Genomic DNA, 20,574 nt, shown 5'->3' with positions numbered 1-20,574 from the left:
CACCACCAACAACACAGCCACCATCAACAACACAGCCACCACCAACAACACAGCCATCACCAACAACACAGCCATCACCAACAACACAGCCATCACCAACAACACAGCCACCACCAACAACACAGCCACCACCAACAACACAGCCATCACCAACAACACAGCCATCACCAACAACACAGCCACCACCAACAACACAGCCAGCACCAACAACACAGCCACCACCAACAACACAGCCACCACCAACAACACAGCCACCACCAACAACACAGCCACCACCAACAACACAGCCACCACCAACAACACAGCCACCACCAACAACACAGCCACCACCAACAACACAGCCATCACCAACAACACAGCCACCACCAACAACACAGCCATCACCAACAACACATCCATCACCAACAACACAGCCACCACCAACAACACAGCCACCACCAACAACACAGCCACCACCAACAACACAGCCACCACCAACAACACAGCTATCACCAACAACACAGCCATCACCAACAACACATCCATCACCAACAACACAGCCATCACCAACAACACAGCCACCACCAACAACACAGCCATCACCAACAACACATTCATCACCAACAACACAGCCACCACCAACAACACAGCCACCACCAACAACACAGCCACCACCAACAACACAGCCACCATCAACAACACAGCCATCACCAACAACACAGCCATCACCAACAACACAGCCACCACCAACAACACAGCCACCACCAACAACACAGCCACCACCAACAACACAGCCACCACCAACAACACAGCCACCATCAACAACACAGCCATCACCAACAACACAGCCATCACCAACAACACAGCCATCACCAACAACACAGCCACCACCAACAACACAGCCACCACCAACAACACAGCCATCACCAACAACACAGCCACCACCAACAACACAGCCACCACCAACAACTCAGCCATCACCAACAACACAGCCACTACCAACAACACAGCCACCACCAACAACACAGCCACCACCAACAACACAGCCACCACCAACAACACAGCCACCATCAACAACACAGCCACCACCAACAACACAGCCATCACCAACAACACAGCCATCACCAACAACACAGCCATCACCAACAACACAGCCACCACCAACAACACAGCCACCACCAACAACACAGCCATCACCAACAACACAGCCACCACCAACAACACAGCCAGCACCAACAACACAGCCACCACCAACAACACAGCCACCACCAACAACACAGCCACCACCAACAACACAGCCACCACCAACAACACAGCCACCACCAACAACACAGCCATCACCAACAACACAGCCACCACCAACAACACAGCCATCACCAACAACACATCCATCACCAACAACACAGCCACCACCAACAACACAGCCACCACCAACAACACAGCCACCACCAACAACACAGCCACCATCAACAACACAGCCATCACCAACAACACAGCCATCACCAACAACACAGCCACCACCAACAACACAGCCACCACCAACAACACAGCCACCACCAACAACACAGCCACCACCAACAACACAGCCATCACCAACAACACAGCCATCACCAACAACACAGCCACCACCAACAACACAGCCATCACCAACAACACAGCCATCACCAACAACACAGCCACCACCAACAACACAGCCACCACCAACAACACAGCCATCACCAACAACACAGCCACCACCAACAACACAGCCATCACCAACAACACAGCCATCACCAACAACACAGCCATCACCAACAACACAGCCATCACCAACAACACAGCCACCACCAACAACACAGCCACCACCAACAACACAGCCACCACCAACAACACAGCCTTGTAGGCCCGTCCTAACCACTCTGCATACTCCGCCTCCACGCAGGTCGCACAACAAACCTGTGTCAGGTTAGGTTAGGGTCTGTAAGTTTAATTTCTTTGAACTGTAACCTGGGGATGTTCGGGTGAGATGATCTGCCTGCACAGCTGCTCTAACAAGGTGGTCCTTTATAGTCTTTCCTCGCCTCCAGGCGATCATGGGAGGATTTTGTGGGAATTTTACCCAGGATGGACGTTCACTGTACGTTTCCCTCATTCATGTCCATACTTCTTGGAGTTTTATCTTAAGCTGTGCTGCAAGGCCTGGGAAGAAAAGGGTTGGGAAGATCCATCTTTTGTCTTCCACTTCTTGTGTTCTAGGTCTGAGTAGCTCCGCCCTTGTTTTTTCTCTGAGTTTCTCCTGGTATTATTGTCTCTGGGTAGTCTCTGTTCCTGAACATATCCCATAGGTCATCAAGCTGGGGATATAGCGTCTCTTCTTTGCTGTTAATCCGCTTGAGTCTGAGTCCAAGTGAGTAGGGTAGCGATTTCTTGAAGGCTAGTGGGTGGCTCGAGTCAAATTTCAGATACGTGTGAAGGTTGGTCGGTTTATAGTATGCCTTCGTATGCAGATCCCTGGTTAGCTGGTCTATATACACTGTTGTATCTAGGAAATTAATCGTGGAGTCACTGTGCTCGAGGGTAAACTTAAGGTTTTCATGAACTGTATTTGACCATGAAAAGAAACCTTCTAGGCGCGGGAAACCGTCCTCCATTATTCAGAAGATGTCGTCTATGTAACGGAAATATACCGCCGGTCCGTCCATCCTGTGGGATCGTTTCCTCTCGAACACTACATGCACAAATATTTCAGCGATTGCCACACTACTGGATGCTCCTATCGCTGTACTCTTGGTTTGCCGGTATGCTTGTCCTTCATATTGCATAAGGGTGTCTCTCATCACATGGAGGATGGCCTCTTCAAGAGTTTCTTTCGAGGGGGTCCTCCATACTCCTGCGTCTTGAAGTTCCTGCCTAATTTTTGCTCTGTTATCTGTAAAAAAAGATGCTACTACCTTTGCAGCTTCTCTTTGTGGTATGCTCGGGTAGAGCGATACCACATCCATGGAAAAAAGGCGGGCCCTTCGCGGGACGGGGCCTCTAATTTCTGCAATTTTCTTGAGGAAATCCGTCGTATCTTTGATTCTTTCCGGTAGTAGACGTAGTAAGGGGTTCAGGAGGGCTGTGCAGATCCAGTCTACCGGCCTTGTTGGGGCCCGGCAGCCGCTTAAAACCGGTCTCCCTTGCCACGTTCCTGTTGTTTCTTCTAGAGCTCTATGGATCTTTGGTAAAAGGTAGAGGTGGGGAATGATGGATTCAAAGGCTAGGAAGAAATCTCTCAACCCTGCCTGCATGAGTCCTCCTTTCCCGTACCCAGTTTTGTTTTCGAACAGCTTGAGGACTATCCTTTTACTCCTCGTTTGGGCGAACCTAAGCGTCTCATCCTGGTTGTGTATCTGTTTGTAGGCTGCAGTGTCTGCCAGGTGCCTCTTCATCTCGTTCCTGTAGTTGTCTTTTCTCCAGGCGACGACAGTAGCTCCTTTGTCCGCCGACTTTATCACAATATCCGTGCGTCCTTTCACCGTTGATAGGGCGTCCCTCTCCTCCCTTGTGAGGTTGCTGTTGCGTTGTCTTTCCGCACCGCGCTTGAGGTCGACCTTCATTTGCTGGATTACCGGTTTAAGGCCTACTAGGTTGTAGTTTGGGCACTGGACTGGTTTACTGGGGTGGAGGTACCTAAAAGAGAGGGAGAGTTTAGTTCTCTTAATTACTCCCTGTGACTTACCTTGCTCCGGCCGGAGTTTGCTCCAAACTTGGTTGATACTAGTTTCCAAGTTGTTGCACAGATCCTCTATCGCGCCTTCTCTCTTCTTACGCGCTGGAGGGCCTATCACGAACGTAAGTCCCTTTTCCAACAGTTTCCTCTCCTGTTCAGTTAGGGGCACCTCAGAGACAACTGTCTGTTTCAATTGTCCTTTTTTCTGCGTTAATTCCTGTCGTTTCCTGTCTTTTCTCCGATCTCCACCGTTCCACCCTCGGTCTCTGTCTCCTGTCTCCTCCTTGTTGGTCTCGATTCGTGCTGTTCCAGCACCTGGGTCTGTTGGTGTTCTTCTGGTTCCGATTGTTGCCTCTGCCCCTGTTTCTGTTTCTGAAAAAATTATTATTATGGCCCCTATTATTATTATTACCTATTATTATCCACCACCAACAAAACTGTCACCACCAACAACACTTTCACCACCCACAACACCATCACCACCCACACAGCCACCACCGACACCACCACTACTAACAATACCACCACCACCAAAAACACCACCACCACCAACAACACAGCTACCATCCACAACACCACCACCAACAACAACACCACCACCACCAACAACACAGCAACCACCAACAACACAGCAACCAGCAACAACACAGCCATCACCAACAACACTGTCACCGCCACCAACAACAAAGCCACCACCAACAACACAGCCACCAACAACACAGCCATCACCAACAACACAGCCACCAACAACACCACAACGAACAACAACACAGCTACCACCAACAACACAGCCACCACAAACAACACAGTTACCACCAACAACACAGACTCCACCAACAACACAGCCACCACCAACAACACAGCCACCACCAACAACACAGCACCACCACCACCACCGACAACACCACCACCACCAACAATAACATCACCACCACCATCAAGTCCACCAACAACACCACCACCAACAACACCACCACCAACAACAACACCGCCACCACCAACGACACAGCCACCACCAACAACACCACCAGCATTAACACCGCCACCACCAACAACACCACCACCACCAACAACACCACCACCACCAACAACACAGCCACCTACAACAACACCGCCACCACAAACAACACCGCCAGCACTAACAACACAGCCACCACCAACAACAAAGCCACCACCAACAACACTGTCACCACCAATAACACAGCCACCACGAACAACAACAAAGCCATCACCAACAACACAGCCACCAACAACACAGCCATCACCAACAACACAGCCACTACCAAAAACAGCCACCACCAACACCAAAGCCACCACTAACAGCACAGCCACCACCAACAACACCACCACCAACAACACCACCACCAACAACACCACCACCAACAACAACACAGCTACCACCAACAACACAGCTACCACCAACAACACAGCGACCGCCAACAACACAACCACCACCAACACACACAGCCACCACCAATAACACAGTTACCACCAATAACACAGCCACTACCAACAACACAGCCATCACCAACAACACAACCACCACCAACAACATAGCCACCACCAACAACACGACCGACAACACCACTGACAACACCACCACCAACAACACCACCAAAAACAACAACACCGCCACTACCAACGACAGAGCCACAACCATTAACACCGCCACCACCAAAGACACCGCCATCACCAACAACACCACCACCATTAACACCGCCACCACCAACAACACTACCACCAACAACAACACCACAACCACCAACAACAACGCCACCACCAACAACACCACCACCAACAACAACACCACAACCACCAAACAACAACACCACCACCATTAACACTGCCACTACCAACAACACCACAACCAACAACAACACCACAACCACCAACAACAACGCCAACACCAACAATAACGCCACCACCAACAACACAGCCACCACCAACAACACAGTCACCACCAACAACACCGCCACCTCCACCAACAACACAGAAACCGCCAACAACAGAGCCACTACCATAAACAACACAGCCACCACCAACAAGAACACAGCCACCACCAACAACACAGCCACCACCAACAAGAACACAGCCACTACCACCAACAAAACAGCCACCACCAACACCACAGCCAACACTGCCACTACCAACAACACCACCACCACCAACAAAACAGCCACCACCAACAACACAGCCACCACCAACATCACTGTCACCACCAACAACACAGCCACCACCAACAACACAGCCACCACCAACAACATCAAAGCCACCACCAACAACACAGCCACCACCAACAACACAGCCACCACCAAAAACACAGCCACCACCAACAAAAAAGCCACCACTAACAACACAGCCATCCACAACACTACCACCAACAACAACACAGCTACCACCAACAACACATCCACCACCAACAACATAGCCACCACCAACAACACAGCCACCACCAACAACACTGTCACCACCAACAACATAGCCACCACCAACAACATAGCCACCACCAACAACACAGCCACCACCAACAACACAGTTACCACCAACAACACAGCTTCCAACAACAACACAGCCACCACCAACAACACTGTCACCACCAACAACACAGCCACCATCAACAACACCGCCACAAACCACCGACCACACCACCAACATCAACACCACCACCACTACCAACAACATCACCACCACCTTCAACTCCACCAACAACACCACCACCAACAACGCCGCCACCACCAACAACATCACCACCATTAAATCCGCCACCACCAACAAAACCACCACCAACAACAACACCACAACCACCAACAACAACGCCACCACCAACAACACAGCCACCACCAACAACACAGCCACCACCATCAGCAACACAGCCACCACCAACACCACAGCCACCACCAGCAGCAACACAGCCACCACCACCAACAACACAGCCACCACCATCAACGCAGCCACATCACCAACATCACAGCCACCAATAACAACACCACCAACAATAACAACAGAGCCACAACCAACAAGACAGTCACCACCAGCAACAACTCTGCCACCACTAACAACACAGCCACCTCCACCAACAACGCAACAACCACAACAACACAGCCACCAACAACACAGCCATCACCAACAACACAGTCACCACCAACAACACAGCCACTACCAACAAATCAGCCACAACCAACAACACAGCTACCACCAACATCATATCCACCACCAACAACATAGTCACCACCAACAACACAGCCACCACCAATAACACTGTCACCACCAACAACATAGTCACCACCAACAACATAGCCACCAACAACAACACAGCCACCACCAACAACACTGTCACCAGAAACAACAGAGCCACCACCAACAACACAGCTACCACCAACAACACAGCCACCACCAACAACACCGCCACCACCAACAACACCACCACCGCCAGCGACAACACCACCACCATCAACACCACCACCACTACCAACAACATCACCACCACCTTCAACTCCACCAACAACACCACCACCAACAACACCGCCACCACCAACAACACCACCACCATTAAATCCGCCACCACCAACAACACCACAACCACCAACAACAACGCCACCACCAACAACACAGCCACCACCAACAACACAGCCACCACCAACACAACAGCCACCACCAGCAGCAACAAAGCCACCACCAACACCACAGCCACCACCAGCAGCAACACAGCCACCACCAACAACAACACAGCCACCACCATCAACGCAGCCACCACCACCAACATCACAGCCACCACCAGCAGCAACACAGCCACCACCACCAACAACACAGCCACCACCATCAACGCAGCCACCACCACCAACACCACAGCCACCACCAGCAGCAACACAGCCACCACCACCAACAACACAGCCACCACCATCAACGCAGCCACCACCACCAACATCACAGCCACCACTAACAACACCACCAACAATAACAACAGAGCCACAACCAACAACACAGTCACCACCAGCAACAACTCTGCCACCACTAACAACACAGCCACCTAAACCAACAACGCAACAACCACAACAACACAGCCACCAACAACAAAGCCATCACCAACAACACAGTCACCACCAACAACACAGCCACCACCAACAAATCAGCCACAACCAACAACACAGCCACCACCAACAACAACACAGCCACCAACAACACAGCCATCACAAAAAACACAGCCACCAACAACAACACAGCCACCATCAACAACAACACCACCACCAACAACAACACCACCACCAACACCAACACAGCCACCACCAAAAACAGCCACCACCATCAACAACACAGCCATCACCAACAACACAGCCACCTCCATCAACAACACAGCCACCACCAACACTACAGCCACTACCATCAACTCAACCATCACCAACAACACAGCCACCACCAACAACTCAGCCATTACCAACAACACAGCCACCACCAACTACACAGCCACCACCATCAAAAACACAGCCATCACCAACAACACAGCCACCTCCGTCAACAACACAGCCACCACCAACACTACAGCCACCACCAACAACACAGCCACCACCAACAACACAGCCACCGCCAACAACTCAGCCATCACCAACAACACAGCCACTACCAACAACACAGCCACCACCAACAACACAGCCACCACCAACAACACAGCCACCATCAACAACACAGCCACCACCAACAACACAGCCACCACCAACAACACAGCCACCACCAACAACACAGCCACCATCAACAACACAGCCACCACCAACAACACAGCCACCACCAACAACACAGCCACCATCAACAACACAGCCATCACCAACAACACAGCCATCACCAACAACACAGCCACCACCAACAACACAGCCACCATCAACAACACAGCCATCACCAACAACACAGCCACCATCAACAACACAGCCACCACCAACAACACAGCCACCACCAACAACACAGCCACCACCAACAACACAGCCACCACCAACAACACAGCCACCATCAACAACACAGCCATCACCAACAACACAGCCATCACCAACAACACAGCCACCACCAACAACACAGCCACCACCAACAACACAGCCACCACCAACAACACAGCCACCACCAACAACACAGCCACCACCAACAACACAGCCACCATCAACAACACAGCCATCACCAACAACACAGCCATCACCAACAACACAGCCATCACGAACAACACAGCCACTACCAACAACACACCCACCACCAAAAACACAGCCACCACCAACAACACAGCCACCATCAACCACACAGCCACCACCAACAACACAGCCACCACCAACAACACAGCCACCACCAACAACACAGCCACCATCAACAACACAGCCATCACCAACAACACAGCCACCATCAACAACACAGCCACCACCAACAACACAGCCACCACCAACAACACAGCCACCATCAACAACACAGCCACCACCAACAACACAGCCATCACCAACAACACAGCCATCACCAACAACACGGCCATCACCAACAACACAGCCACCACCAACAACACAGCCACCACCAACAACACAGCCATCACCAACAACACAGCCACCACCAACAACACAGCCAGCACCAACAACACAGCCACCACCAACAACACAGCCACCACCAACAACACAGCCACCACCAACAACACAGCCACCACCAACAACACAGCCATCACCAACAACACAGCCACTACCAACAACACAGCCATCACCAACAACACATCCATCACCAACAACACAGCCACCACCAACAACACAGCCACCACCAACAACACAGCCACCACCAACAACACAGCCACCACCAACAACACAGCTATCACCAACAACACAGCCACCACCAACAACACAGCCATCACCAACAACACAGCCATCACCAACAACACAGCCACCACTAACAACACAGCCACCACCAACAACACAGCCACCACCAACAACACAGCCACCACCAACAACACAGCCACCACCAACAACACAGCCATCACCAACAACACAGCCATCACCAACAACACAGCCACCACCAACAACACAGCCACCATCAACAACACAGCCATCACCAACAACACAGCCACCACCAACAACACAGCCATCACCAACAACACAGCCATCACCAACAACACAGCCATCACCAACAACACAGCCACCACCAACAACACAGCCACCACCAACAACACAGCCATCACCAACAACACAGCCACCACCAACAACACAGCCATCACCAACAACACAGCCATCACCAACAACACAGCCATCACCAACAACACAGCCATCACCAACAACACAGCCACCACCAACAACACAGCCATCACCAACAACACAGCCATCACCAACAACACAGCCACCACCAACAACACAGCCACCACCAACAACACAGCCATCACCAACAACACAGCCACCACCAACAACACAGCCATCACCAACAACACAGCCATCACCAACAACACAGCCATCACCAACAACACAGCCATCACCAACAACACAGCCACCACCAACAACACAGCCACCACCAACAACACAGCCACCACCAACAACACAGCCTTGTAGGCCCGTCCTAACCACTCTGCATACTCCACCTCCACGCAGGTCGCACAACAAACCTGTGTCAGGTTAGGTTAGGGTCTGTAAGTTTCATTTCTTTGAACTGTAACCTGGGGATGTTCGGGTGAGATGATCTGCCTGCACAGCTGCTCTAACAAGGTGGTCCTTTATAGTCTTTCCTCGCCTCCAGGCGATCATGGGAGGATTTTGTGGGAATTTTACCCAGGATGGACGTTCACTGTACGTTTCCCTCATTCATGTCCATACTTCTTGGAGTTTTATCTTAAGCTGTGCTGCAAGGCCTGGGAAGAAAAGGGTTGGGAAGATCCATCTTTTGTCTTCCACTTCTTGTGTTCTAGGTCTGAGTAGCTCCGCCCTTGTTTTTTCTCTGAGTTTCTCCTGGTATTATTGTCTCTGGGTAGTCTCTGTTCCTGAACATATCCCATAGGTCATCAAGCTGGGGATATAGCGTCTCTTCTTTGCTGTTAATCCGCTTGAGTCTGAGTCCAAGTGAGTAGGGTAGCGATTTCTTGAAGGCTAGTGGGTGGCTCGAGTCAAATTTCAGATACGTGTGAAGGTTGGTCGGTTTATAGTATGCCTTCGTATGCAGATCCCTGGTTAGCTGGTCTATATACACTGTTGTATCTAGGAAATTAATCGTGGAGTCACTGTGCTCGAGGGTAAACTTAAGGTTTTCATGAACTGTATTTGATCATGAAAAGAAACCTTCTAGGCGCGGGAAACCGTCCTCCATTATTCCGAAGATGTCGTCTATGTAACGGAAATATACCGCCGGTCCGTCCATCCTGTGGGATCGTTTCCTCTCGAACACTACATGCACAAATATTTCTGCGATTGCCACACTACTGGATGCTCCTATCGCTGTACTCTTGGTTTGCCGGTATGCTTGTCCTTCATATTGCATAAGGGTGTCTCTCATCACATGGAGGATGGCCTCTTCAAGAGTTTCTTTCGAGGGGGTCCTCCATACTCCTGCGTCTTGAAGTTCCTGCCTAATTTTTGCTCTGTTATCTGTAAAAAAAGATGCTACTACCTTTGCAGCTTCTCTTTGTGGTATGCTCGGGTAGAGCGATACCACATCCATGGAAAAAAGGCGGGCCCTTCGCGGGACGGGGCCTCTAATTTCTGCAATTTTCTTGAGGAAATCCTTCGTATCTTTGATTCTTTCCGGTAGTAGACGTAGTAAGGGGTTCAGGAGGGCTGTGCAGATCCAGTCTACCGGCCTTGTTGGGGCCCGGCAGCCGCTTAAAACCGGTCTCCCTTGCCACGTTCCTGTTGTTTCTTCTAGAGCTCTATGGATCTTTGGTAAAAGGTAGAGGTGGGGAATGATGGATTCAAAGGCTAGGAAGAAATCTCTCAACCCTGCCTGCATGAGTCCTCCTTTCCCGTACCCAGTTTTGTTTTCGAACAGCTTGAGGACTATCCTTTTACTCCTCGTTTGGGCGAACCTAAGCGTCTCATCCTGGTTGTGTATCTGTTTGTAGGCTGCAGTGTCTGCCAGGTGCCTCTTCATCTCGTTCCTGTAGTTGTCTTTTCTCCAGGCGACGACAGTAGCTCCTTTGTCCGCCGACTTTATCACAATATCCGTGCGTCCTTTCACCGTTGATAGGGCGTCCCTCTCCTCCCTTGTGAGGTTGCTGTTGCGTTGTCTTTCCGCACCGCGCTTGAGGTCGACCTTCATTTGCTGGATTACCGGTTTAAGGCCTACTAGGTTGTAGTTTGGGCACTGGACTGGTTTACTGGGGTGGAGGTACCTAAAAGAGAGGGAGAGTTTAGTTCTCTTAATTACTCCCTGTGACTTACTTTGCTCCGGCCGGAGTTTGCTCCAAACTTGGTTGATACTAGTTTCCAAGTTGTTGCACAGATCCTCTATCGCGCCTTCTCTCTTCTTACGCGCTGGAGGGCCTATCACGAACGTAAGTCCCTTTTCCAACAGTTTCCTCTCCTGTTCAGTTAGGGGCACCTCAGAGACAACTGTCTGTTTCAATTGTCCTTTTTTCTGCGTTAATTCCTGTCGTTTCCTGTCTTTTCTCCGATCTCCACCGTTCCACCCTCGGTCTCTGTCTCCTGTCTCCTCCTTGTTGGTCTCGATTCGTGCTGTTCCAGCACCTGGGTCTGTTGGTGTTCTTCTGGTTCCGATTGTTGCCTCTGCCCCTGTTTCTGTTTCTGAAAAAATTATTATTATGGCCCCTATTATTATTATTACCTATTATTATCCACCACCAACAAAACTGTCACCACCAACAACACTTTCACCACCCACAACACCATCACCACCCACACAGCCACCACCGACACCACCACTACTAACAATACCACCACCACCAAAAACACCACCACCACCAACAACACAGCTACCATCCACAACACCACCACCAACAACAACACCACCACCACCAACAACACAGCAACCACCAACAACACAGCAACCAGCAACAACACAGCCACCACCAACAACACTGTCACCGCCACCAACAACAAAGCCACCACCAACAACACAGCCACCAACAACACAGCCATCACCAACAACACAGCTACCAACAACACCACAACGAACAACAACACAGCTACCAAAAACAACACAGCCACCACAAACAACACAGTTACCACCAACAACACAGACTCCACCAACAACACAGCCACCACCAACAACACAGCCACCACCAACAACACAGCACCACCACCACCACCGACAACACCACCACCACCAACAATACCATCACCACCACCATCAAGTTCACCAACAACGCCACCACCAACAACACCACCACCAACAACAACACCGCCACCACCAACGACACAGCCACCACCAACAACACCACCAGCATTAACACCGCCACCACCAACAACACCACCACCACCAACAACACCACCACCACCAACAACACAGCCACCTACAACAACACCGCCACCACAAACAACACCGCCAGCACTAACAACACAGCCACCACCAACAACAAAGCCACCACCAACAACACTGTCACCACCAATAACACAGCCACCACGAACAACAACAAAGCCATCACCAACAACACAGCCACCAACAACACAGCCATCACCAACAACACAGCCACTACCAAAAACAGCCACCACCAACAACAAAGCCACCACTAACAGCACTGCCACCACCAACAACGCCACCACCAACAACACCACCACCAACAACACCACCACCAACAACAACACAGCTACCACCAACAACACAGCTACCACCAACAACACAGCGACCGCCAACAACACAACCACCACCAACACACACAGCCACCACCAATAACACAGTTACCACCAATAACACAGCCACTACCAACAACACAGCCATCACCAACAACACAACCACCACCAACAACATAGCCACCACCAACAACACGACCGACAACACCACTGACAACACCACCACCAACAACACCACCAAAAACAACAACACCGCCACTACCAACGACAGAGCCACAACCATTAACACCGCCACCACCAAAGACACCGCCATCACCAACAACACCACCACCAACAACGCCGCCACCACCAACAACATCACCACCATTAAATCCGCCACCACCAACAAAACCACCACCAACAACAACACCACAACCACCAACAACAACGCCACCACCAACAACACAGCCACCACCAACAACACAGCCACCACCATCAGCAACACAGCCACCACCAACACCACAGCCACCACCAGCAGCAACACAGCCACCACCACCAACAACACAGCCACCACCATCAACGCAGCCACATCACCAACATCACAGCCACCAATAACAACACCACCAACAATAACAACAGAGCCACAACCAACAAGACAGTCACCACCAGCAACAACTCTGCCACCACTAACAACACAGCCACCTCCACCAACACAGCCACCATCAACAACACAGCCACCAACAACACAGCCATCACCAACAACACAGTCACCACCAACAACACAGCCACTACCAACAAATCAGCCACAACCAACAACACAGCTACCACCAACATCATATCCACCACCAACAACATAGTCACCACCAACAACACAGCCACCACCAATAACACTGTCACCACCAACAACATAGTCACCACCAACAACATAGCCACCAACAACAACACAGCCATCACCAACAACACTGTCACCAGAAACAACAGAGCCACCACCAACAACACAGCTACCACCAACAACACAGCCACCACCAACAACACCGCCACCACCAACAACACCACCACCGCCAGCGACAACACCACCACCATCAACACCACCACCACTACCAACAACATCACCACCACCTTCAACTCCACCAACAACACCACCACCAACAACACCGCCACCACCAACAACACCACCACCATTAAATCCGCCACCACCAACAACACCACAACCACCAACAACAACGCCACCACCAACAACACAGCCACCACCAACAACACAGCCACCACCAACACAACAGCCACCACCAGCAGCAACAAAGCCACCACCAACACCACAGCCACCACCAGCAGCAACACAGCCACCACCACCAACAACACAGCCACCACCATCAACGCAGCCACCACCACCAACATCACAGCCACCACCAGCAGCAACACAGCCACCACCACCAACAACACAGCCACCACCATCAACGCAGCCACCACCACCAACACCACAACCACCACCAGCAGCAACACAGCCACCACCACCAACAACACAGCCACCACCATCAACGCAGCCACCACCACCAACATCACAGCCACCACTAACAACACCACCAACAATAACAACAGAGCTACAACCAACAACACAGTCACCACCAGCAACAACTCTGCCACCACTAACAACACAGCCACCTAAACCAACAACGCAACAACCACAACAACACAGCCACCAACAACAAAGCCATCACCAACAACACAGTCACCACCAACAACACAGCCACCACCAACAAATCAGCCACAACCAACAACACAGCCACCACCAACAACAACACAGCCACCAACAACACAGCCATCACAAAAAACACAGCCACCAACAACAACACAGCCACCATCAACAACACAGCCACCAACAACAACACAGCCATCACCAACAACACAGCCATCACCAACAACACAGCCACCACCAACAACACAGCCACCACCAACAACACAGCCACCACCAACAACACAGCCTTGTAGGCCCGTCCTAACCACTCTGCATACTCCGCCTCCACGCAGGTCGCACAACAAACCTGTGTCAGGTTAGGTTAGGGTCTGTAAGTTTCATTTCTTTGAACTGTAACCTGGGGATGTTCGGGTGAGATGATCTGCCTGCACAGCTGCTCTAACAAGGTGGTCCTTTATAGTCTTTCCTCGCCTCCAGGCGATCATGGGAGGATTTTGTGGGAATTTTACCCAGGATGGACGTTCACTGTACGTTTCCCTCATTCATGTCCATACTTCTTGGAGTTTTATCTTAAGCTGTGCTGCAAGGCCTGGGAAGAAAAGGGTTGGGAAGATCCATCTTTTGTCTTCCACTTCTTGTGTTCTAGGTCTGAGTAGCTCCGCCCTTGTTTTTTCTCTGAGTTTCTCCTGGTATTATTGTCTCTGGGTAGTCTCTGTTCCTGAACATATCCCATAGGTCATCAAGCTGGGGATATAGCGTCTCTTCTTTGCTGTTAATCCGCTTGAGTCTGAGTCCAAGTGAGTAGGGTAGCGATTTCTTGAAGGCTAGTGGGTGGCTCGAGTCAAATTTCAGATACGTGTGAAGGTTGGTCGGTTTATAGTATGCCTTCGTATGCAGATCCCTGGTTAGCTGGTCTATATACACTGTTGTATCTAGGAAATTAATCGTGGAGTCACTGTGCTCGAGGGTAAACTTAAGGTTTTCATGAACTGTATTTGACCATGAAAAGAAACCTTCTAGGCGCGGGAAACCGTCCTCCATTATTCCGAAGATGTCGTCTATGTAACGGAAATATACCGCCGGTCCGTCCATCCTGTGGGATCGTTTCCTCTCGAACACTACATGCACAAATATTTCAGCGATTGCCACACTACTGGATGCTCCTATCGCTGTACTCTTGGTTTGCCGGTATGCTTGTCCTTCATATTGCATAAGGGTGTCTCTCATCACATGGAGGATGGCCTCTTCAAGAGTTTCTTTCGAGGGGGTCCTCCATACTCCTGCGTCTTGAAGTTCCTGCCTAATTTTTGCTCTGTTATCTGTAAAAAAAGATGCTACTACCTTTGCAGCTTCTCTTTGTGGTATGCTCGGGTAGAGCGATACCACATCCATGGAAAAAAGGCGGGCCCTTCGCGGGACGGGGCCTCTAATTTCTGCAATTTTCTTGAGGAAATCCGTCGTATCTTTGATTCTTTCCGGTAGTAGACGTAGTAAGGGGTTCAGGAGGGCTGTGCAGATCCAGTCTACCGGCCTTGTTGGGGCCCGGCAGCCGCTTAAAACCGGTCTCCCTTGCCACCTTCCTGTTGTTTCTTCTAGAGCTCTATGGATCTTTGGTAAAAGGTAGAGGTGGGGAATGATGGATTCAAAGGCTAGGAAGAAATCTCTCAACCCTGCCTGCATGAGTCCTCCTTTCCCGTACCCAGTTTTGTTTTCGAACAGCTTGAGGACTATCCTTTAACTCCTCGTTTGGGCGAACCTAAGCGTCTCATCCTGGTTGTGTATCTGTTTGTAGGCTGCAGTGTCTGCCAGGTGCCTCTTCATCTCGTTCCTGTAGTTGTCTTTTCTCCAGGCGACGACAGTAGCTCCTTTGTCCGCCGACTTTATCACAATATCCGTGCGTCCTTTCACCGTTGATAGGGCGTCCCTCTCCTCCCTTGTGAGGTTGCTGTTGCGTTGTCTTTCCGCACCGCGCTTGAGGTCGACCTTCATTTGCTGGATTACCGGTTTAAGGCCTACTAGGTTGTAGTTTGGGCACTGGACTGGTTTACTGGGGTGGAGGTACCTAAAAGAGAGGGAGAGTTTAGTTCTCTTAATTACTCCCTGTGACTTACCTTGCTCCGGCCGGAGTTTGCTCCAAACTTGGTTGATACTAGTTTCCAAGTTGTTGCACAGATCCTCTATCGCGCCTTCTCTCTTCTTACGCGCTGGAGGGCCTATCACGAACGTAAGTCCCTTTTCCAACAGTTTCCTCTCCTGTTCAGTTAGGGGCACCTCAGAGACAACTGTCTGTTTCAATTGTCCTTTTTTCTGCGTTAATTCCTGTCGTTTCCTGTCTTTTCTCCGATCTCCACCGTTCCACCCTCGGTCTCTGTCTCCTGTCTCCTCCTTGTTGGTCTCGATTCTTGCTGTTCCAGCACCTGGGTCTGTTGGTGTTCTTCTGGTTCCGATTGTTGCCTCTGCCCCTGTTTCTGTTTCTGAAAAAATTATTATTATGGCCCCTATTATTATTATTACCTATTATTATCCACCACCAACAAAACTGTCACCACCAACAACACTTTCACCACCCACAACACCATCACCACCCACACAGCCACCACCGACACCACCACTACTAACAATACCACCACCACCAAAAACACCACCACCACCAACAACACAGCTACCATCCACAACACCACCACCAACAACAACACCACCACCACCAACAACACAGCAACCACCAACAACACAGTAACCAGCAACAACACAGCCACCACCAACAACACTGTCACCGCCACCAACAACAAAGCCACCACCAACAACACAGCCACCAACAACACAGCCATCACCAACAACACAGCCACCAACAACACCACAACGAACAACAACACAGCTACCACCAACAACACAGCCACCACAAACAACACAGTTACCACCAACAACACAGACTCCACCAACAACACAGCCACCACCAACAACACAGCCACCACCAACAACACAGCACCACCACCACCACCGACAACACCACCACCACCAACAATAACATCACCACCACCATCAAGTCCACCAACAACACCACCACAAACAACACCACCACCAACAACAACACCGCCACCACCAACGACACAGCCACCACCAACAACACCACCAGCATTAACACCGCCACCACCAACAACACCACCACCACCAACAACACCACCACCACCAACAACACAGCCACCTACAACAACACCGCCACCACAAACAACACCGCCAGCACTAACAACACAGCCACCACCAACAACAAAGCCACCACCAACAACACTGTCACCACCAATAACACAGCCACCACGAACAACAACAAAGCCATCACCAACAACACAGCCACCAACAACACAGCCATCACCAACAACACAGCCACTACCAAAAACAGCCACCACCAACAACAAAGCCACCACTAACAGCACAGCCACCACCAACAACACCACCACCAACAACACCACCACCAACAACACCACCACCAACAACAACACAGCTACCACCAACAACACAGCTACCACCAACAACACAGCGACCGCCAACAACACAACCACCACCAACACACACAGCCACCACCAATAACACAGTTACCACCAATAACACAGCCACTATCAACAACACAGCCATCACCAACAACACAACCACCACCAACAACATAGCCACCACCAACAACACGACCGACAACACCACTGACAACACCACCACCAACAACACCACCAAAAACAACAACACCGCCACTACCAACGACAGAGCCACAACCATTAACACCGCCACCACCAAAGACACCGCCATCACCAACAACACCACCATTAACACCGCCACCACCAACAACACTACCACCAACAACAACACCACAACCACCAACAATAACGCCACCACCAACAACACAGCCACCACCAACAACACAGTCACCACCAACAACACCGCCACCTCCACCAACAACACAGAAACCGCCAACAACAGAGCCACTACCATAAACAACACAGCCACCACCAACAAGAACACAGCCACCACCAACAACACAGCCACCACCAACAAGAACACAGCCACTACCACCAACAAAACAGCCACCACCAACACCACAGCCAACACTGCCACTACCAACAACACCACCACCACCAACAAAACAGCCACCACCAACAACACAGCCACCACCAACAACACTGTCACCACCCACAACACCAAAACCACCCACACAGCCACCACCGACACCACCCCCAACAACAACAACACCACCAACAACAACACCACCACAACCAACAACACAGCCACCACCCACAACATTACCACCACAAACAACACCGCCAGCACTAACAACACAGCCACCAGCAACAACACAGCCACCACCAACATCACTGTCACCACCAACAACACAGCCACCACCAACAACACAGCCACCACCAACAACATCAAAGCCACCACCAACAACACAGCCACCACCAACAACACAGCCACCACCAAAAACACAGCCACCACCAACAACAAAGCCACCACTAACAACACAGCCATCCACAACACTACCACCAACAACAACACAGCTACCACCAACAACACATCCACCACCAACAACATAGCCACCACCAACAACATAGCCACCACCAACAACACAGCCACCACCAACAACACAGTTACCACCAACAACACAGCTTCCAACAACAACACAGCCACCACCAACAACACTGTCACCACCAACAACACAGCCACCATCAACAACTCCGCCACAAACCACCGACCACACCACCAACATCAACACCACCACCACTACCAACAACATCACCACCACCTTCAACTCCACCAACAACACCACCACCAACAACGCCGCCACCACCAACAACATCACCACCATTAAATCCGCCACCACCAACAAAACCACCACCAACAACAACACCACAACCACCAACAACAACGCCACCACCAACAACACAGCCACCACCAACAACACAGCCACCACCATCAGCAACACAGCCACCACCAACACCACAGCCACCACCAGCAGCAACACAGCCACCACCACCAACAACACAGCCACCACCATCAACGCAGCCACATCACCAACATCACAGCCACCAATAACAACACCACCAACAATAACAACAGAGCCACAACCAACAAGACAGTCACCACCAGCAACAACTCTGCCACCACTAACAACACAGCCACCTCCACCAACACAGCCACCATCAACAACACAGCCACCAACAACACAGCCATCACCAACAACACAGTCACCACCAACAACACAGCCACTACCAACAAATCAGCCACAACCAACAACACAGCTACCACCAACATCATATCCACCACCAACAACATAGTCACCACCAACAACACAGCCACCACCAATAACACTGTCACCACCAACAACATAGTCACCACCAACAACATAGCCACCAACAACAACACAGCCACCACCAACAACACTGTCACCAGAAACAACAGAGCCACCACCAACAACACAGCTACCACCAACAACACAGCCACCACCAACAACACCGCCACCA

General features: G+C 50.9%; 1 protein-coding gene across 1 annotated transcript; it reads right to left on the bottom strand.

The window, feature by feature from the left end:
• Window positions 1-15,715: 15,715 nt before the first annotated feature.
• LOC138352140 (uncharacterized) lies at window positions 15,716-16,753 on the bottom strand. The gene has a single exon (XM_069304400.1). The coding sequence runs from the start codon at window positions 16,751-16,753 to the stop codon at window positions 15,716-15,718; it is 1,038 nt and encodes a 345-aa protein (XP_069160501.1).
• Window positions 16,754-20,574: the final 3,821 nt, after the last annotated feature.

This window comes from Procambarus clarkii, chromosome 52, assembly GCF_040958095.1.
Source record: "Procambarus clarkii isolate CNS0578487 chromosome 52, FALCON_Pclarkii_2.0, whole genome shotgun sequence".
Taxonomy (NCBI): Eukaryota; Metazoa; Arthropoda; class Malacostraca; order Decapoda; family Cambaridae; genus Procambarus; species Procambarus clarkii.
Note: the sequence above shows the minus strand (reverse complement) of the source record. Positions and strands in the feature narration are given on the sequence as shown.